This window comes from Hippocampus bargibanti, linkage group LG19, assembly GCF_051943395.1.
Source record: "Hippocampus bargibanti isolate YZ-2025 linkage group LG19, ASM5194339v1, whole genome shotgun sequence".
NCBI lineage: Eukaryota > Metazoa > Chordata > Actinopteri > Syngnathiformes > Syngnathidae > Hippocampus > Hippocampus bargibanti.
Genome location: NC_142752.1, coordinates 210,070 through 230,452, shown reverse-complemented (window position 1 = coordinate 230,452; position 20,383 = coordinate 210,070). Strand labels below are relative to the sequence as shown.

At 59.2% G+C, this 20,383-nt stretch overlaps 2 protein-coding genes across 2 annotated transcripts; one reads left to right on the top strand and one right to left on the bottom strand.

Moving 5' to 3' along the window:
* Positions 1-110: 110 nt before the first annotated feature.
* Positions 111-10,180, top strand: ylpm1 (YLP motif containing 1). Its single transcript, XM_089022398.1, has 21 exons — positions 111-1,091; positions 2,166-2,372; positions 2,459-2,647; positions 2,896-3,506; positions 3,581-5,680; positions 5,745-5,853; positions 5,928-6,036; positions 6,132-6,212; positions 6,333-6,510; positions 6,581-6,729; positions 6,800-6,924; positions 7,003-7,065; positions 7,146-7,265; positions 7,332-7,508; positions 7,575-7,658; positions 7,736-7,819; positions 7,877-7,951; positions 9,228-9,279; positions 9,404-9,534; positions 9,605-9,773; positions 9,963-10,180. The coding sequence occupies exons 1-20, from the start codon at positions 612-614 to the stop codon at positions 9,749-9,751; spliced, it is 5,271 nt and encodes a 1,756-aa protein (XP_088878524.1). The 5' UTR covers positions 111-611; the 3' UTR covers positions 9,752-9,773; positions 9,963-10,180.
* Positions 10,181-12,481: 2,301 nt separating this feature from the next.
* jdp2b (Jun dimerization protein 2b) lies at positions 12,482-15,748 on the bottom strand. Its single transcript, XM_089021849.1, has 4 exons — positions 15,524-15,748; positions 13,361-13,581; positions 13,172-13,276; positions 12,482-13,088 (listed from the first exon to the last, which is right to left on the bottom strand). Exons 2-4 carry the CDS (start codon positions 13,553-13,555, stop codon positions 12,906-12,908), a joined length of 483 nt encoding a protein of 160 aa, XP_088877975.1. The 5' UTR covers positions 13,556-13,581; positions 15,524-15,748; the 3' UTR covers positions 12,482-12,905.
* Positions 15,749-20,383: the final 4,635 nt, after the last annotated feature.

Sequence of the window (20,383 nt, the reverse complement as noted above, 5' to 3'; positions counted from 1 at the left end):
TCTCAGTCACATCGGATCTCAAACTCATCGAGCCCCTCTCACTGAAACCGTTTTGTAAATGGCGCCCTCCGGTGGCCGCAACACCAATTTCTTGAGGTTGGTGAAAACGGCCGAAGGTTGACGCGGAGCACTTTTCTTCACTCCGCCGTCAAACTTGTTCTATTCCACGTTTTCTTCAACTGCTTTTTTTGCCTAGTTTTGTATCGCTATTTTTAATTGACGATTTGCGTGTGACCGAATGGTCGGGAATTAGCGGAAGTAGTCGCTGACAACACGTGACGTCACTTTGCGTTCGTCCCAGACGCCGCTTTCGCCGACGTTCCAACCGACTCGAGGGGTAAAAAAGGGCACAAATCTTGCTCTCCCCACACGGCCGCGTTCCCAAGATAAAACGCCACCCGTTTCTGGTTCTAAAGGGAGCGTTTGAAACGATACCGCTGCGAGCCAGACGTTGAGAACGGGACGTTTTCCGTCCGTCCGGCTCCGGCGATGTAGCAGCTCACGTTTTAGCTACGGCTAGCTAGCTAGCTAGCGAGCGAGGGTTAGCGTCGAGCGCGTCGGCTGAATGTGAGCACAAAGGCGGCGACGCCCGGAGGCCTCCCGCGGGAAGCATGTACCCTTCGTGGGGGAACTACGGGACCCCCCCGTCGCCCAACTACGGAGGGCCCGGCCCTCGAAAGCTGCAAGTCGGAGGCCACGCGGGCTCCTCGACCGCTTTCGCCTCCGCGCAGGCCTCGTCGAGCGGCTCCGCGTTCTCCAGCTTGCAGGAGCAGCACCTCCAGCAGATGCAGCAGCTGCAGATGCTCCACCACAAGCAACTCCAAAACGTTCTCCACCACGGCGGCCCGCCGTCGGCCTACGCGGCCGGCGGCCCTCCCGGCGGCGGCTACGCCGCGCCGGCCTGGCGTTCGACGGAAGCGGCGCCGTCGCACGTCAAGGGAGACGGCGTCGCCAACCAACCGGAGCCCGCGCAGCCTCCGCAGCCGCGCCTGGCGGAGGCCAAAGCGGCCGCGGCCGAAGCTCCGGGGACCAACGCCGCTCTCAAAGCGAACGACTCGCTCGTTCAAGACAAGGACGGCTCCGACCTGCAGGTAATTGTTCCGAACGCTTTTGCGTCCGTTCCCGCTCGGTCGCAAAAGTCCCCTTTCCTTGTGCGCGTGCCGCTCACCGACCTTCTTCTGGGAACTTTTGCCGGAGCGTCGGTGCGGCCCGAACCGTCAAAACGGGAGCGGCGGCAAGCGTTGGCGCTCGGGCACGTTTGGGCCAATTGTTGACGACGGCAAACTCGACGCGTCCGTCTTCAGAATCAGAATCAGAATCCCTTTATTCGTCCCGCAATGGGGAAATTTGCAGTCCACAGCAGCAATTGAAGAGGGATGAAAGGATAGAAAACAAGATATTCTAAGCATAACAAAATAAAAATGTCAACTGTATACTGTGCAAATGTAGATGTGCAAAAACCGTTCTATAAACAAGATTGTACATAGTGCAGAATCAAGAAATGCATTTAGATATATTGCAACAACCCATATTTACAAGTGTCCAGTTTTTTTTTGTTTTTTTTTTTTTTCACATGTGATCATTGGGAATTGTGAAGCCTGACAGCAGTCGGTAGGAACGAGCGGCGGTACCTCTCCTTCTTGCAGCGCGGGTGTAATAGTCTCTGGCTAAAGGAGCTACCCAGAGCTGTCAGGATGGGCAGGAGGGGGTGGGAGGGGCTGTCCGTCATAGCTTTTAGTTTAGCTAGCGTCCGTCTGTTGCCCACCTCCTCAAGAGAGTCCAGCGAGCAGCCCACGACAGAACTGGCCCGCTTGACAAAGCGCTCCAGTCTTTTTCTGTCCCGGGTGGTGATGCTGCCTGACCAGCAGACAATGCCATAGTGGATGGCTGATGCCACCACAGAGTCATAGAAAGTCTTTAGGAGTGACCCCTGAACTCCAAAAGACCTCAGTTTCCTGAGGAGGAAGAGGCGACTCTGTCCCTTTTTGATGAGGTCATCCGTGTTTGTTGTCCAGTCCGGTTTATTGCTGAGAGTAACAGCCAGGTACTTGTAGGAGGTCACCCTCTCAATGTCCGAACCCTGGATGTTCAACGGTGCGGGTGACGATTGTTTCCTGCAGAAGTCCACCAGAAGAAGTCTTGAAAATGTTCCAATGTTGTCCCAGGATCAGCAGCAGCTTTGGTACAAGCAGCATCTGGAGAACCTGCAGAAGCTGAAGCAAGAGAAAGGCAAGCAGAATGCAGCTGCCGCCGACCCCCCCGAGAGCCGGCCGGCGCAGCCGCCTCTTCCGTCCGAGCCTCCCAAGGGCGCGCCTCCTCCGCCGCCTCCCAAGGAGGAGCAACCCGCGCCTCCGCCGCCGCCACCGCCCGAGGTGAGCTTCGCCGCCGGGAACGCTCGCCGCCGGGAACGCTCGCCGGCGGCGGCCTTGCAATCTCCGGCCCTTTTTGTGTTTGGAAGCCGGACAAAACGCAAGACCCGGAGGAGGAGGCCCGCCTCCAGCAGCTGCAGGCGGCGGCCGCGCAGTGGCAGCAGGTTCAGCAGCAGAGGGTCGGCCTTCACTATCAGGCTCTGATGCGCCAGCACGAAAAGCTTCAGCGGATCCTGGAAAAGTATCAGCCGCTCATTCAGCAGCCCGCCGACCTGCAGGTAGGTGCAAAGTCCAAGCCCGCCGCGACCTCTCGGAAACATGGCGGAGCGGCCGTCCCGGCGCCTTTCGTCGGGTTCCGAGGGGGGGGGGGGTGAATATGGCACGTTCCTCAAAATGGCTCTTGGAATCAAGTCGACGGGGGGGCCGAAGCGCTCGCGTGGGGATCTCTTTCTCTGTCAACGAGGTGTCGGCAAACGTCGTCGCCGCCGTTGGGCCCCAAAGCGACGCCGCCGTGTTTCCTTTGCAGTCCATGTCGGCCGAGATGCAGCTGAGGCATTACGAGATGCAGAAGCAGCAGTTCACGCCGCTTTTCCAAGAGTGGCAGCTGATCTTCAGGCTGTGGTTGGAGCAGTTCCAAAGCTACCCGCACAAGGACCAGCTGCACGACTACCAGAACCAATGGAAGCAGTGGCAGGACCAGATGAACGCCACCAACGCCCACATTCAGGAAACCGTCGCCGCCCTCGCCGCCGTCGTGCCCTACGCCGCCGCGCAGTACAACGGCGCGGCGGCTCTGGGCCAGTACGGCCCTTACGGCGCGCCTCCGCCGCCGCCGCCGTTGATGAACCAGCCCCCGCCGCCTTTTAATCAGCCCCCGCCGCCGCTGAACCGGCCCCCGCCGCCCGCGACTCAGCCGCAAATGAATCAGGCGCCGCCGCCCGCCACCCCGTCGGTGGCTGTCGCGGCCCCCTGCCCGGGTCCGCCGCCGTATCCGCCGCCGGGTCCTCCGCCGGGTCCCCCGCAGTCTCCGGCGGCGGCTGCCGGACCGCCACCCGAGGGAGGGGCCCCGGCCGGATCGCGGCCCCCGTGTCCCGTCGGCGTCCCGCCGCCGAACTTCAACAGCGTCGGGGGCCCCAGGTCAGTGGGCGATCCGACCCGATTCGGCGTTTGGCTCCGGCCGACGACTAACTTGCACCGTGTGTTGTTTTTAGAGCGAGCTGCCCCGGCTTCGGCCGGCCGATGTCGTTCGAGGGACCTCCGAGGTTTGAGCGCCGCCCCCCTCCGTTCGCGCGCCGCTTCGACGGTCCGCCCGGGTTTGGCCAAGCGGGGCCCCGCTTCGACGGAGCTCCTCGCTTTGATCGGCCCCGCCCGCGCTTTGACGCCCCGCCCCGATTTGAGCGCCCGCCCGCGCCCCCTTTGGCCAAGCCGTCGAGGTTCGACCGCCCCCCGCCGGCGGCCGCCCGGGGCCCCCCTGCGCCGCCGCCGAGGCAGGAAGAGCCCCCGCCCCGGGCCGATTCTCCGCTGAAACCGGCGGAGGCGCCTCCGGCCGACGACGGAACGGGCGGCCCGAAATCGCCCGGCGCGAGCGCCGACATGACGGATGACGCGTTGGACGCCGGCGTCGGCTTTTTCATTCCCGGCGATCCCATTCCTCAAACCCAAATGAGCAGCGCGGAGGAAACCGATTCCATGGACATTTGCAACTCGCCCAAACAGGGTGACGGCAAACCGGCGCCGTCCGCCGCGGACCCCAAAGCGGCTCCCTCGCAGGACCCCCCCGACGCCAAAGGCCGCGCGCTAAACGACGCGGCTCCCCTCGCCGCCTCCCGACAACAAGCCGGGAAGCGACCGGCGGCGGGGCCGGTAAGCGCGGGCCCTCCCCCGGGGGGGCCTCCGCGAGGCGGGGGGGCGCCACGGGGCCGAGGGGGGCCCGCGAACTTCGGAGGACGTGACGCCGGAGCGGCGGCGGACGAAATGGCTCCTGAATTTGCGCCTCCCGAGGATGAATTTTACGAGGAGCAAGAGGACTACGAGTGGGGGGGGCCGCCGGAGCAGGACTTTGCCCACCAGGAAGCGCCCGAAGACATTTGGATGCCGGAGGACCTTCACTTTCAGGAAGAGGAGGAGGAGGAGGAGGAAGAGGAGGAGGAGCACTATTATGAAGGATGGATGCAAGGTCCTCCCCGGGGCAGAGGGGCGCCCATGATGAGAGGGCGGCCGCCCGTGGGGTTCGCAGGACCCCCTGCGGGTCGAGGCGGGCCTCCCGTGCGCGGAGGGCCCACGGGCAGGGGGCGTCCTTTCATGGGCAGGGGAGGTCCGCCCATGGGCAGGGGGGGGGCGTTCTTCGGTAGGGGCGGTCCCCCGATGGGTCGCGGCGGTCCCCCGATGGGTCGCGGCGGTCCCCCCATGGGTCGCGGCGGGCCGCCTATGGGTTGGGGGGAACCCGTCAACAGCGAATGGGAAGAACCGGAGCTGGCCGAGTACTGCGATCAGGAGGAACCTTGTTGGGGGAACGGGGGTCCTCCGATGAGAGGGATGAGACCCCCGTTTCCGCCCGGCCGCGGACGCCCCCCGCGCGGCCATCCCGCTTTCTGGCGGGGGGGCGGACCCCCGCCTCACTTTGGGCCGGCGGACCGGGAGCCCTTCGACTACGGGATGGACCCGGCTGAAACGGACCGATCGGGTCATTACGGGCGTCCCCGAGGAGGGCGGGGCGGGTGGCCCCCGCCTCGCCGAGAAGCGGAAGGTCACCGCGATTCCTTCTATCCCCGAGAGATGGAGCCCGAGCGGGAATGGCCGCCGCCCCGCGCCAGACGCCCCCCCATGCCGCACGAGATCCTGGAGAGGGACGGCGAGATGAGAGGGGCGCCCCCTATGGGTCGGGGGTGGACGCGAGGGGGCGCGCGCCCGCGGGAAGACGGATACGCCTTTGCTTCCGCCGAGAACTCGGCAGAGGCGGAGCGTGGCCGCGACGGCGGCTTCTTCGACTCGGAATGGGAAGGAAAGCCTTCTCCGCCGGCCGCGGGGGGGCCTCGCCCCGACGACCGCCGGCTCCTGGAAAGAGAGCGGGGCCGCCCGCCTCCGTTTGAGGAGTTTGACCGCGACCGAGTCGGTGATTACTCGGACCGGGCGCCGTCGCGGCCGGAAGATCCGGAGCGGCCCTCAGAATGGAGTCGGCCCGACGCGTTGGAGCCCCCCGCCCGGAGAATTTTCGAAGAAGCCCCCCCGCAGACGGAACGCAACGTGCTGGCGCTTTCCCAGCGCCAGCACGAAATCATCCTGAAGGCGGCGCAGGAATTAAAGCGGATGAGGTAGGTCGCGTCCCGCCGGGCCCCCCCTGCCGGACTCCGTTGCCATGGTTGCCCCCCTCCTCAGGGAACTGCAAGACGCCGAGACGGACCCCGCCCCTCGGCACGCCCCGGCCAACCTCCCCGCCGGCCTCTTGGGTCTGGAGATCCCCCCCGAAGTCCGAAATGCGCTCAAGGTAGGCTTCCGAGTCGTGACCGGCGACCGCTCCTTGAAAACCCTTGCCAATTTCCCCGATCCCGTGCGCGGCAGGGCATGACGGCGTCCGCTCAGGCGGCCAAGACGCACGCCTGGAACGACGGTCCCGCCGCCGCGCCGCCGAGCGTGATTCCCAAGACTGTGGATTACGCCCACGGACACGGTAAGTGCCGCGCCGTCGCCCAATTTCAAAGCGCTTCCAATTGAAGATGCTCGCCATTGACACCCGCGAACGGGCTTCGTGTCGCACGCTTTCAGAACCCGGCACCACGGTGGAGAAGATTGCTTACGGCGAGAGGATCGTGCTGAGGCCCGACCCGGAGCGCCGATACGAAAAAGGTGCGCCGAGCCGCAAAATGGCCGCAGTCGGCGGGAAGCGAAAAGGGCGAGCCGGGCCGGGACGGGTCGCGACCCCGGCGGGGGCCATTTTTCCCTTTTGCTGATTTTGTCTCCCCCCAGAGCCCCTCCCGCACGATCCTTTCGCCAGAGATTCGTATTACGACAGGCGAGGCGATTGTTACCGGGAGCGCCGGGACTACGGGCGAGAGAGGGACTTCTACCGGGAAAGCCCCCCGGCGGAATACGAGCGAGAACGATTCGCCCGGGAACGCTACGCCCCGCGGGAGCGAGATGAAAGGTAGCGCCTTCCCGCCTCCTCTTCGCCCACGTCGGCACCGACGCGCCGCCTGCCTTTTGCCTGACCGCAGGCCCCCCCATCGCCCGTCGCGAGACCGCGACCTCCGAGAGAGGGACCGAAGCGGCAGCCGCGATCGGGAGGATCCTTTCGGGCGGCCCCCCTACGAGCGCCACGAGCGGGGGGCGCCCGAGCGCTACGCCCGCTCCTCCTCGCCTTTTGGTAAGTTTCCGCCAGGGGGGTGTCGGGGGGGCCGCTCGCCTCTCGCTGACCCGCCCGTGCGCCGGGGTAGAGCGGCGAGCTTACCCGGAGGAGCGCGGGCCCCCCTCGGCGCCGCCGCCGGCGGAGAAGAAGCCCGAGATCAAAAACGTGGACGACCTTCTCAAACCGCCCGGAAGGCTGACGCGGCCCGAGAGGGTATTTCTCGCCGCCGTCTCGATGGGGGAGGGGGTCGGGGGTCGCGCGCCGATGCTGACGTCCTTGCGCTGCTGGCAGATCGTGGTCATCATGAGAGGCCTGCCGGGCAGCGGGAAGAGCCACGTGGCCAAGCTCATACGGGTGAGCGCAACCTTTGCCGCTTGGCTCGGGCTTTGGTCGAGAGCCGCTTTTCACTTTTGGCTTTTCGCTCGGACCTTCAGGACAAGGAGGTGGACTGCGGCGGCGCCCCGCCCAGAGTTCTGGTCTTGGACGACTATTTCATGACCGAGGTGGAGAAGGTCCAAAAGGACCCCGACACGGGAAAACGGGTCAAAAGAAAGGTGAGCCGCCCCGGAAAAGGGGATCCGGGGTCCCGGCCTCATACCGGACCGGGCCCCGCCCCCCAGGTTCTGGAGTACGAGTACGAGCCGGAGATGGAGGACACCTACCGCAGCAGCATGCTGAAGACCTTCAAGAAGACTCTGGACGACGGCTTCTTCCCTTTCATCATCTTGGACACCGTCAATCACCGCGTCGGCCATTTTGAGCAGTTCTGGAGCGCCGCCAAGACCAAAGGCTTCGAGGTAGGCCGGAGGCTTCAAGGTCCCCGCCGTCCGTCCCGTCGTGACCTCGGCCGGCGTTGCGTCCAGGTCTACGTCGCCGAAATCGCCGGCGACGCCCACACCTGCGCCAAGAGAAACGTCCACGCCCGCTCCCTGAAAGAAATCACCAAGGTCAGTGGCGCCCGTTCCTTCGGGGGCCCGTCCGTCCGTCTGTCCGTCCGCCGTCCCACGTCTCGTCCCTCGCCCAGATGTCCCACGGCTGGGAGGCCACGCCCCGCCACATGGTCCGCTTGGACGTGCGAGCCCTGCTGCAGGACGCCGCCATCGAGGAGGTGAGCGCTCGGCCCGCCCGCCCGTTCGCTCTTGGGCTGACGCGACTTCCTGACCAGGTGGAGATGGAGGACTTTGACCCCGAGGAGGAGGCCAAGGAGGCCAAGAGGGACGAGGAAGAAGAGGGCGACCTGGTAGGACTCTTCTTCTCATTTGTGGAGAAAAAAAAAGGCTTTTCTGCTTGTGGACAAAATCCCACCAAAAAAAAAGTCCAAGTCAGCGCTCGGGAAGCGATGGCTCTTTGGATGATTGCATCTGGCTCGCAGATCAAACGAAATATGTATTCTGGCTTTTTTTGCCGTTTATTTCCTGTTGGCGGAAAGCGCCGTTTTGATTGGATGATCTTGACTTTGGTGCGGCTGATGTCGAGACAGGTCAACGCCCCCTTTTGAATAAGCGGACGTGTCAAAACAAATCAGGTTGAATGGACGTTTGCCTTTGTGGAGACAACAACGGCTTCTTTCTAATTGAGCGATTCCAATATGCAATGAAACAGTCGACATATAACATATATGAATATCAGCGGCACTTTGACAAGCCCCATGCTAACGTTAGCATCGATATACTTTGGGGAGAGGCTGCAGAAAGCAAGCGTGCAAGCTAATGAGCTGCGTGCGGGCTAGCTCGCGTATGGACCCGCCGCCAACTTGACTTTTATTCCGATAGTTGGGCTGGATTTTTACCAATCACGAGGAACGGAAAACCATTTAGAGCACAGGTGTCAAAGTCGAGGCCCGCGGGCCAAATCCGGCCCGCCACATCATTTTTTTCGGCCCGCGAAAGCAAATCAAACTTGTTAAATTCCATGACGATTGCTAAAATCTGAGCCAAAATGTCATCTTTTTGGATGTCAACCACAATAAAAGTCATTATTCTTGACTTCAGATTTGAAAACGAGTTATTTATTAATTTGCTGTGTGCTCTATATGTAATATTTGAAGGGATTTAAACCTTCTAATGGGTTCCCCAAATTCATAACGGCCCTCGAGAGGAAACCAGAACTACAATGTGGCCCGCGGCAAAAAATGACTTTGACATCCCTGATTTAGAGTATTATCATAGTTATTTGAAATCATACATTGTGACATTTTGTTGAAATGACACACGTTGGAATGTCGTTTGATGAAGACTGCGCTCGTGCTCTTTGACCTTTTGTTTGTTTCACCCAAATTCCCCTCGCGGGAAAACGTTTGCGCGCAACGTGGCGAGCGGCGTCAGTGTTTTGGGTCCCGGCCCGCACCGTCACCGCCTTTGGCGCGAGCCACAATCCATCCCTCTTTTTTCCTCCCTTTTGCCGCCGCTGTTTGTCAATCGGTTGGGATGGCAGCTTCCGAAGCGAGGCTCGTTCTTTCGCTCGCCTCGTCTTGCCGCCGTCTTTGACCTCTGCGGTGTCTGTTTTACGTCATCCAGGGCTACATTCCGAAAAGCAAATGGGAGATGGACACGTCGGAAGCAAAACTAGGTAGGCGGACAGCCCGCACGCACGCACGACACTCCATTTGGCGGGAAAATAAGCTCGGGCGTTTGGTGGATGCGCTTTGGACCGTACGTCAACGTTTTTGAAAAGCCGCGCTGCGTTTGTTCAGACAAGCTGGACGGTTTGAGCGGCGGCGGCGGCAAGAGGAAGCGCGACGGCGAGCGCCTGGCGGCCTTGGAGGACTTCCTTCAGCTGCCCGACGACTACGCCACTCGCAAGTCTCAACCCGGAAAGAAGAGGGTAAAGCGCCACTTTCCGCCGCTTGACTTTGTCCTTCCTGTCCCGGCAAACGCTTTTTCTTTTTTTTTAGGTGCGATGGGCCGACCTGGAAGAGCAAAAGGACGCCGATCGCAAGCGGGCCATCGGCTTCGTGGTGGGCCAAACCGACTGGGAGAAAATCACCGACGACAGCGGACGCCTCGCGCAGAGAGCCCTCAACCGCACCAAATATTTCTGAAAGGCCACATCACCTCCCGGAGGTACGGACGGACGGACAAACGGCTCTTTTTTGGGGCGCTCGCGGTGTGCGCGTAAAGACAAACTCTCGCCGTCCCTCGCTCGTAAGGTGGCGCTTTTGCTAAACGGTCAAACGTTTGATCGCGGCGGCGTCTTGGCGTGATTGCGGACGGCCGGCCGGCACTCTCCAAACGCTTTGTTTTGTTTTGCAGGCGGCGAAACCGGGCTCGGGCTTGATGAATTGCCCGTTTTTCTTTGACGAGGACAGCTCCACTTTAGTTTTTCTCTAGTTTTAGCTCATCCTTCATGTCGTGTTTGCGTCTTGATTCGGCTGTTATTTCTTGATGTTTTATATGCGGAAGCTGTTGCTTTGTCCAACCGTGTCGGCTGCGAGCAAAACAATAAAGTTTCACACATTTGAAATGGCCAATTTGCAACCGCATTCATTTTCATCCCGGCCGGCGCTCCGCGGGGGCTCAGTCCACCCAAAACAAAACACCAAAAACAGCCAAATCGGGCTCACGTTGGGCGGCGACGCCTTGAGGGCCACTTGTTACGCTCGCCAAATGTTTTGGTTGGGCGCTCGACTCTTTTTGCCGCGCACGCGCGTACGGGATCTTCATCTTGGTGAGGTGACTGGATGGTGATTGGAGGACACGCCCGGCGACCGACGCTCGGGAAAAGTCGCGCTCGAGAGTTTGGAAAAGCAAAGCCCCGCCCACCCCCGCGTCACCACGATGCACCTTTTTTTTTTTTTTCGCCGGACCAAAACAAAATGGAGGAAGAATTTTCCAGCGTGGGTCTTTTCTCCGACCGCCATTTTGAGGTCAAGCCACTTGCTTCGAGGCGAGCGCGGCCGACAAGATGACCAAAATGGCGAGCCCGACGCATTCCCTTTTGGTGGAGCAACGGTCCGAGTTTGTTTGAGTTTTTGCGGCGCCGACGCCATCCGCACGGATTGGGACCTCGGCGGGCGATCGGAGCACCTTTGCACTTTGGACAAACTTTCTGCAAGATGTCACCGCCATTTGTGTTTGTCACCAGCATTTGATTGGAACGAGGATGACCCCCTTTGCCCCCCCCCCAACATGATTCAGGCGCTCGCTTCTTTCAATTCTTATTAAATATTCAACAAGCACGCAGTCGTGTGTTTTATTTTATTTTTTTTTTTTAATCCTTCAAGTTTATTCCAATTTATTGGAGGTGCTTTAAAAAGATGTCAAATGCAGCAAATCAACTGCCATTAATTCTTCCTTCCAATCTTTAATTGATGCAGGCCAGGCTTTATAAAACGGCTACATTGCGTTTTTCTTTCAACAACAAGAGTGGCTGCACTTTTTAGTCCAGGCCGCGGCAACGCTTCTTTGCCGTTCATCTTTTTGGGGCCTCCGCACATTTGCACATTTGCATATTTGCATATTTGCATTTCTTTTTGGATTCTTCCCAAAAAAAAGAAAAGTCAGCAAGGGCGGCGGAGAATTGGCGCGGCGTGAGCTCGGCCACCCCCCCCGCGGCAAAGGGCAAAGGTCACCCACCCGGAAGCGGCCGATTTTGTGAAAAGTTGCGACTCTCTGCCCACAGGCGGCGGCCTCGTCGGACGGAGTCGAACTCGCCCGAGGGACCGAAGCGCTTGAGCGGGCGGGAGGCGCCGCCTCAACTGCAAGGTGGGAGGGGTCGCCAAAGGCCTTCGCCGTGCTCATTGCGCAATAACGGGAGAGGCCGCCGCCTCCGACGTCTCACCTGCGCGTGGCGGAAGCAGAACCTCAGCACCCGGCGGCTGGGCTAGCGCGGGAAGAAAAACATCCGCCGGGCAAGCGGAACGAGGCTAAGGACAGGCAGCCGCGCAAAAGTGCCCCAAAAGCCACCCGGCCGTCTCTCGGCTCCCGAACTAGCGTCGAGCCTCGCCGGCCGGGTAAGTCCCTTCCGGTCCGCGCGCGCGTTTGGGAGACCGCCGCCTTCCTATCGAGCGCTCTTTTCGTTCGCCTTTCGGTCGGTGAAAGCAAAGCCGCTCGCTCGCTCGCTCGCCATTTCGCGGTCGACGCCGACGTTTCCCGAATCGAAAGCGAGCCTTCTTGTCGCTTCTTGTTGTCGGTCCTCGACTGACAGACGAGACCCGGAACGGTGTTTGCTAAATGGGCCAAAGACGCGAATACTGCGCCTTGGCCGTCGTTGGTTTTACGAGGTGACGTCGTTCTCGTTTCTTGCCCTTTTAACTTGGGCTGCTTGGAGACCTCCAACGCTCCGAATGAACCAAATTTGTGTTGTTCAGATTCACACTGAGCTGCTGCCGCGCCGTCCCGAGAAGCGACCCGCCGACGACGTCTTCACGAAGAAAGCGGTCCCGTCCGTGAGGGGATTCATCCAAGCCAAGCCAAGCCAAGCCACGCCAGGTCAGGTCAGGTCACCTCAAACCTTCTTCCTTCCTTATTTCGTACTCGGACAAACGCCTGCGCATGTCAAACTATTGATAAGAGTCAATTGGAAAACACTTGTGCCCCCCCAGTGTGACTCACCAAATTCAGCTACTAAAATAAAGGCACGTTCCTACTATGTTAATAGTTGGTGCATCTGCTCCCAAAGTATCCACAAGAGGGCGCAACTTAGCGTCCATGTCACTGTTGGGAAGCGATGCAGCCCAAAGTGCCCCTACCCCAAAAAGTGGGCGGAATGTTGGATTATTTCCCACTCGCTCATTGAGTTAAAAAGAAAAGAAAAGTCAGACTGGCCGCCGTTGTTCGAAAATAGACTTTAATGTTCTTCGGGGGAATCGGGCAGGCAAGCAGGCAGCTCCATGTCCAGACATTGAAAAGCTGCTCAGCTGACAAGAAGCAAAGCAAACGGAAGCAACGCTTGTTTTGAGACGAGACGAGACGAGACGAGACGGACACGCCGTCCTTGAACGGGTCACATCAAGCCGGCCACGGGCGGGCGTTTCCCGCTTCTTAATGTCCAAAATGGCGACGAGAAACGACGGCCGTCAATGCCTTGGAGGCTTTTTCATGACGCCAGCGTCACCGCACGTCGGATCGACCGCCGTCGTTTGTGGGCGCCGCGTGCGAGTCGCCCCCCCCAAAATGAGCCCGGCGCGCTAAACGTCCGCCTTGGTCCCTTTTTCGTGTGGCTTTTCCTTGAGGAAATGGCTTTCGGGTCCGGGCTCAGTCGGCCAGCCGCTCCGGCGGGGGGTCCGCCCGGCCCTCGGGGGTCTTGACGCTGTCGGTCCTCACGATGCAGGTGGGCCGGTGCAGGTTGAGCATCACCGTCAGCTGCTGCCTCTCCAGCCGCAGCTCCTCGATCTGGGCCTTCAGCTCCGAGTTGAGCGACTCCAGACGCTCGGATTCCTTCGGGGAAGAGAAGCGGCAAAATCAGGAAAAAGGGGGCGCCGGGGGGGGTCCGAGGGGTCCGGGCCGGGCTCCAAACCGACCCTCTGGAGGAAGTCGGTGCGTTCCTTCTTCTTGTTTCGGCAGCGCGCCGCCGCCACTTTGTTTTTCTCTCGCCTTCGTTTCCGCCTCTCGTCGTCTTCGTGCATCTGGTGGGAAAGCAGCGCTTGAGCGTTGACGGCGACGCGGGTCGAGACCCGACCCGCGTCCTCCCCCCCCCCCCCCGCCCTTACCTCCGTCTTGATGGTCATCGGCCTCTTTCCCGGCCTGCCGAGGAAGTGCAACGGCGAGAAGATGGCGCCCAGCCGGTGAAAGTCGGCCATCTTGAGCCGGTCGGTGAGCGTGGCGGCCGAGATGCCCGCCGGCGGGCCCAGGCGGGGAAGGGAGCCCGCCGCCAGCGAGGGGTCCGGTATCTGTCCCGGCATCATGTCCCCCCACCCCTCCCCCGCCGCCGCTGTTGTACGAAAGAGACAAGGACGTGTTTGGAGGTGGTGGTCCTCATCCTGCAGCTCCGAAGCAAAGTTAGCGCACAAAGACCCCCGCGCAAGACCCCGCCCGCGTTTGCTTCCGGCGGCCATTTTGGTGCAATTTGCCAATGCTATTTCCTGATTGCCCCCTCCCCCTTTGCTTTTTTTGGCAACGGCTTCCGCACCGGGACAGGTTGGAGGGGAGCCGAACAAAGCCCCCCGCCGCACCCCCTCTGATGGAAGAAACAAAGATGACCATTGTGCAAGGCCTGCCGAGTGCGCTGACAGCCGAGGATGGCTGTTAAGTTGGGCTCCAAATGTTAAGGGAGGAAGCTCAATTCTTATGACCCCCCCCCCCCCCCCATGTAAAAAGTGCTCAAGTGTTTTTACAGTTGGCCTGGAAAAGGAAGAAAGCCATTGTGACTCGGAAAAAGATTGCGCTTCTTTTCGTATTTTCACTTTTTGCATTCTTTGGAGACGCGATGCCCCCCCCCCCCCCAAGCCCCCCCTCCCGTTTGTTCTGACGTCATCTTGCAGCACTTTTGGGTGGGCGACAGTCTGATTTGCTCCAAGGACGACTTAGCGTGTGGGGCCAGTGTCAAATGAGGCATTTTATGATTTCATTCCTCTCGCCCGGCCCCTCCCTTTTTTTGGGGGGGGGGGCTTTCCCCTCTCGCCCACTTGGAGTGTAACTGCCATCGACACGGACGGCGTTGTTTTTGCTGGAGAGGAAAAGAAGCAGACGCCTCTGCTCAGGATCTTGCGGCAAAAACTCCTGCGAGCTGTTTCAAGATGGCCGCCGCCGTCGGAGACTTTTTTACGCCCAGGCTGACCCCCCCCCCCCCCCCACCACCAGCCCCCTCCCGGACAAGCGCTACTAGAACGCTAAATGGAGCCATGCAGTGTCCCAACATCCAAGTTGATTTTTCAGCTGTACAAACAGTAACCCCCCCCCCCCCCTTACAAAAACATTTTACATTTTGGGTGAAAATGGCCGCCACGACGCTAAGCGCTAACCCCCAAACAAAACTTTGAAAAAAGTTGTGAATTGGACACGTCGCAAATGCAAAATGGGGAAGCGGAGAGGAAGGAAAGCGTCGGCAGAAAGTGACGGAGGACGCCGAACACCCCCCAATGTCGTTTCTGGCGCCAACCCAAAAGCTATGCGGCCGCCGGCTGGCGCGTACGCACACTGCGCCTTGTGTCCGTTGGAAAGGCGCCGGGCCAAACGGGCCGGCCCTCTCGCCATTCGGCGCGCTCCATTTCCTCACAACAATTAGCGGGGCTGCGGCATTCCTTTCTATGAGCCCCCCCTCCCCCGATGGCCGCCACGGGGCCCCTCGTCTGTCCGATTGACGGCAAGCGTCGTCATTGGGATGCCGTCGGGCCGTTTGTCCCCCCCTCCCCCAAAGGGCTTCACTGAACATGCGGAAAGGTCGATGGGGCCAACAACGCTCCACGGAGAAGGCCGGAGCCTCAGCGCTGACTCTGGACCGGCGGACGGCCCTTCTTGTCCCTTCCGTGAAAACGCCAGCAGATTGTGGGGGGGGGGGGGGGGGCGACGACATGACCGCGGCGCCTCAAGTCCCCGCATCTCCCACGTGCGCGCGGCCACGTCTGGCCCGTCGCCGACGTGCGATTGCCGTCATCGTGCGACGCCTTGGCCTTACGCAAGTGTCTTGGTGAGTCGAGTTGGAGGCACACCTGAACGTTCCAAAACGAGCATCCAAAGGGAAAGTAAAGTTTTTAAGGTCCCTGGTGACGTTTGTCATCTTGGCGGCGTTGCCAAGCGGGGACGGACGGACGGACGGGCTCCCCTTCACAACAAAAGTTTCCTGAGCAAGCCGCGCCGTGATGACGACACGACACAATGACACAACAACACCCCCCTCCCCCCCCACCCCAACAGAAAAAAAGCGACACGCTTACCTGTTGTGCGCCTACTCAAACATGGAAAAGAAAAGAATCCAAACGGGACCAGCCGGATCGGATCGGATCAGGCCGTCCGTCCGCTTTTTCCCTTTTCCTCTTGAGTTTGTGTCTTTTCTTGTTCGGAGTCGGCGGTGGCGAGTTGGAGGGACTCTCCAGAGCGGTTGCATCAGCTCGCTTAAGTAGTGGGCCCGCTCTGGGAGCGCTCGGGAATGCGGAAGTGGGCCAGACAGACGTAAGCGGGCGAGGGGGGCGGGGGGGGGCGGACACAGGCCCGCTCCGCCCCCTAGCAACCCAAAACATACACAACAAAGTTTGCGGTTGAAGCTACAGAGAAGGAAAGGCACCGGACGGCGCCGGACGGCGCCGGACGGCGCTGGACGGCGCTGGACGGCCGGCTCACATGCTGCAAACGCAAGCAAACTTTGAGACTTTCGGTCCTGGCCCAATCCTGTCGCCCTTTTTTTGGGGTTGCTTTAGTGACCAAGCAGCAAATTGCGCCTTTCATCGAGTGGACGGATGATGTGGGGCGTTATTGCAGCTGCCCCCCCCCCCCCCCCGCACCCCCCAAGGCTGTTTTGCACCTGAGGCCAAAAAAGCCCCATTCAAAGTGGCCTCGAGCAGAACTTTGCTGGCGTGGCTTTTTAAGGAAGACCTCAAATGGCGTCCGCTTGATGGGGGGGGGGCTAACTTGTGGCCTCTCACAGTGTTGGCAAAATACAGATGGAGCCTAACCCCCCCCCCCTTTTTTTTCCTTTTCCACCTTTCTGAATCAGTCTCATGCCGGCGATGGCGACCCCTCGGTGGGCTCCCCAGCGCCTTCCCCTTTTTCTTTTTTTTCCACTTCTAATTTGGCTGCGGTGTGATTGATGTCTCCCATCTGTGAGGGGGGGGGGGGCTCGTATGCCCGCGTCACAGCGGATCCAAACATAGACGCGGAACTCGTTTGGGAGGTGGCCAGAAAGCGGAAGCTGTCGTAAAACGGGCACCGCCGTGTCGGACGAGGGGGGGGGGGGGGCCGCGGCGGACCGTCGCGGGTGACAAAAACAACACAGACCATCAAATTGGGATGGGGGCCACATCGGGCCGCTTTCCAACACAATGACAAATGTTGCCAACGGAGCGATTGATTCCGGTGGCCCTCGATCAATACGTCCATTTGGATTGGATTGGATTGGATATGCCTTTATTAGTCTCACAGTGGAGAAATTTACATTTCACAGCAGCAAAGTGATGAAAGGAATGAAAGTAGAAAAACGAAATACATGAGCTGCTGGAAAGGCAGCCACTCTCGCGGCGCCGTCTTGAAGTCAAAAGAACAAAAAAAAAACTAAATTACAAATAATATGACAGCATAGAGACACTATGACAAAACAAAGACACAGAGAGACATTCATTCTTCAGGACTTGCTGTACCCTCTTTGTGATGACATGAAACAGTTCTAGATGAAAGAGGAGAGGATCAAAGCGTCTTTCCACCAGTGGATCAGGGACATCATTTGTTCTTTCTTTCAGATTTTCTCGGCGCGTCGTCGTGCGAGCGGGGTCACCGCCAGCGGGTCGGGGCTGCGCTGCATTTTGCAATGTCTCGGGCCGGTTGTCACCTGGGTGGGAAATCCCCCGCCGGCCAGACGGCGTCCCATCCTGACTCACCGCCGCACAACAAGGCAAGCCGCCGCGCATGGCGTCCCTTTGAATTGGTTGGCCTGCCTGCCTTCCTTCCTTCCTTCCTTCCTTCCTTCTTCTTCTTCCCCTTTCCGAACCGCATTTGCAAAGGTCTTCATCTTTCAGAAGAGGAAGTTGGCGGACGGGCCGAGATGCTCACGCGCGCCGACCGCATCCCGGAAAAATGTTTTGCCGTGTGGCTGCCACTGCTCACCCGCAGAGAAAAAAAAAGTCCTGTGAAGGTAAAGTGTCCTTGAGAGTTTTGAAAGGCGCTTATAAAGCCAGATATGGTTGGCGAGGCATAGGTTCCCGACCGCTACGTTGACCCATCAACGACAGAGGTCCCTCCATCTCACGATGACCTTGAACGCAGCGCGACCCCGTTAACATTCCGCCCTTGAAACGCCGCCGTGACACCTGAAAAGAAAAAAAGTAGTGGGAGGGGCTTAACCCCCGCCCCCCCCCCCCCCCCGGGCGGCATCGACGCAGCTGTCACCATAGAAACAAAACAGCTCCCCGCTCCAAATGTGGTCAACGGAAGTGACGCGGGGCCTGGCGTCGCCGGTTGTTGAGCTCTCACTCGTTTTTTCTTGTTTCCAGAATGGCGACAAAACGCATTCCTTTCTCCTCATCATTATTGGAGAAAACTTCCACCGTCGCATTTTCCACTTGACGTTGAACCAAGCGTGTTGTCTGTACCTGCGCGTGCGTGTGCGCAGGAGGAGCCGTGCGTGCTGCACCAGCCGCCAAAAGCGTTTTCAAAAGAAGCCTTTTCTCTCCCGACTAGACGCGGGGCGAGCGTCAGTCGGCATGGCGCACTAGCGCCGCCTACTGGTCTGATGGAGTTCCTGCGCCGTGACGGCGACGGGGCTCTTCGGTGCGGGCGAGGCAAACCGGGTCGTCGACAAAACGGGAGAGACCAGACAAGCGAGCCCCCCCCCCATCAAAGCTCATCGGCTCATTGGCCCGCAGTCCGCAAGCTGACCCCAAAAAAGGCCAAGTCGCGCGCAGCAGGTGCCCACGCGCACACACACACACACACACGCGCACTCAACCATTCACGAGAAATTCCATTCAAAAATCTTTCGGCCAAAATAAGCTCGTCTGAGGCGGCGGGCGCCATCTATTGAATCCATCAATTGTGCGACTGATCAAGCTTGTCTTGTCTTGTCTGTGCCAGTTTGGCCGCCGGCGACGCCGATTGATGGCGGACGGCCTTGGCCTTGGGGTCGCCACGGCGAGCCCCGCAGCTCACCCGGTGCTCCGTCTCAGCTTCCTTGTCCTTTGATCCGTGTTTGTTTCCTCTCTCCGTCCCTCTCGTTGCCTTCATCGCTTCCTCGCTTCCGTCCTTTTGTCGCCATCTTTCCTTCCTCAGACTTTGTTCGCGCCGATGTGAAAAGTTCCTCAGCCCGGACGTGAAAGTCCTCCCGCCCCCCTCCGTTTCGCTCACGTGATGCCGACGGGCTATTTTGAGGTCTGCGATGACGTCGCGGGTGGGGGGCATTCAAGCGAACCGAGGGAAAAGAAAAGAAGCGGAGAGAAAAGGAGGCCTTCTGAGGCTTCCCGGCATGCAGGCCCTCTCCCGGCAACCCGGAGGGGGGGGGGGGTTTACTGGCACGGGATGAGGTCGTCCGGCGGGGAGGGGATGTCAAAGTTCAACCCCAGAGCCAGACAACCCGTGTTGCCTTCAAAGTTGAACATGTGAGCAAATGGTGACGCGTGCGACGCAAGACGACGGGACACGTCTTCGTCCAAAAACAAGACGGCGTCTCTTGCCGAGGTGTCCCGTTTCAGGCCGCGCGATGTCGGCGCCGAGCTCTCGCTCCGCCGTCTTTCTCGAAGCTTCCCCCCGGTGACGTCACCGGCGGCGAAGCCCCGCTCTTCTTTTTTTTTCGCTCTCGTCGAGTGAGGCCTCTCGTTGCTATAAACAATCTCGGGCGACGCGCGAAGTCGCCACGTCACTGCCGCGAAAGGGGTGGAGTGTTGCCACGGCGACCCGGAATGTTCAACAACAACACGCGGCGCGGGAAACAAAACAGCGAAAGCCTCCGAGCGTCTCTTTGCGTCTTTGTTGGCGCGCATTCCGCGTCTTTGGATTCATTCTCTTTGCTTTCTCATCGGATCTGTTCCTCTTTTCTCAATGCGGACCTTTTTGTCCGTCAACAAGCGCTGGACAAAAGAAAATGTTTCCTACTGAAAAAGAAAAAAAGAATTCTACTGAAGCCAAAGTAGTAGTAGTTCCGACTTTGACGCTCATGTTTGAATGTGATGACACAAACGCAACAATACTTTGAAAGTAGATGAAAAAAGACATTTTTTTTCCTTCCATTGTGCTCCCAAAGGCAAATCCAATCAGATGGACTTGAGACGTCAGGCACAAATGTGAGCGCCACAAATAAAGTCCTTCCTAAGCTAGACCTCGACCTAGTTCCATCTCATTGAGCCCAACACCAAAAGTCAAGCCAAGCTGTGTTTGTCTTGTGTGACGCGTCGATGGCGTCAAATGTATCATCATCATTACTATTATTATTATTATTATTATTATTATTATGGGCCAGCGAGTTCGTGGGAACGCAACTGCGTCAAACCGTTGCGCTTGCGTGCCAAAGCTCAATGTCCTGGCTTGCACCCGTCCTCCGTGCGGGTGACAAGAGGATTCCCTCTCGCCCTTCTCAGGGAACACCTTTTGTGACGTTTGTGGGGCGGGGCACTCTCACACTCCCAAACACCTGAACCTGTTCTTCTTCAACAAACGGGACACGCCTGCACGAGAGAAAGGGACGAGCGGCGCCTCGGGCGCAGTCGCCGCACGCAAACGTTTTGCTCGCCGAATGACTCGCCAGAACATTCATTTCGAAGCGCCTTTCAAAACTCTCAAGGACACTTTACAGTCACAGGACAAGACAGATAAATAGCTAGTTAGCAAATAGATATCAAATAGCAAGGTAGCCAGCTAGATAGTGAGATTAGCGAGCTAATAGATAGCTAGCTATATACATAGCTAATAGATAGCTACTTAGCAAATACGTCTGTGTAAGCTCTCAGTCGTACAGGAGTGGTCCATCGATGAGAAGGTTTCTTCAGCCGTCATCTGTACAAGTTTGAAGGTTTCGGACGTTTCGCCTCCTATCCAAGAGCGAACTAAAGTCTGACTGGTTGTATCGGCCCTATTTATATATCCCTAATGTCCAGGCA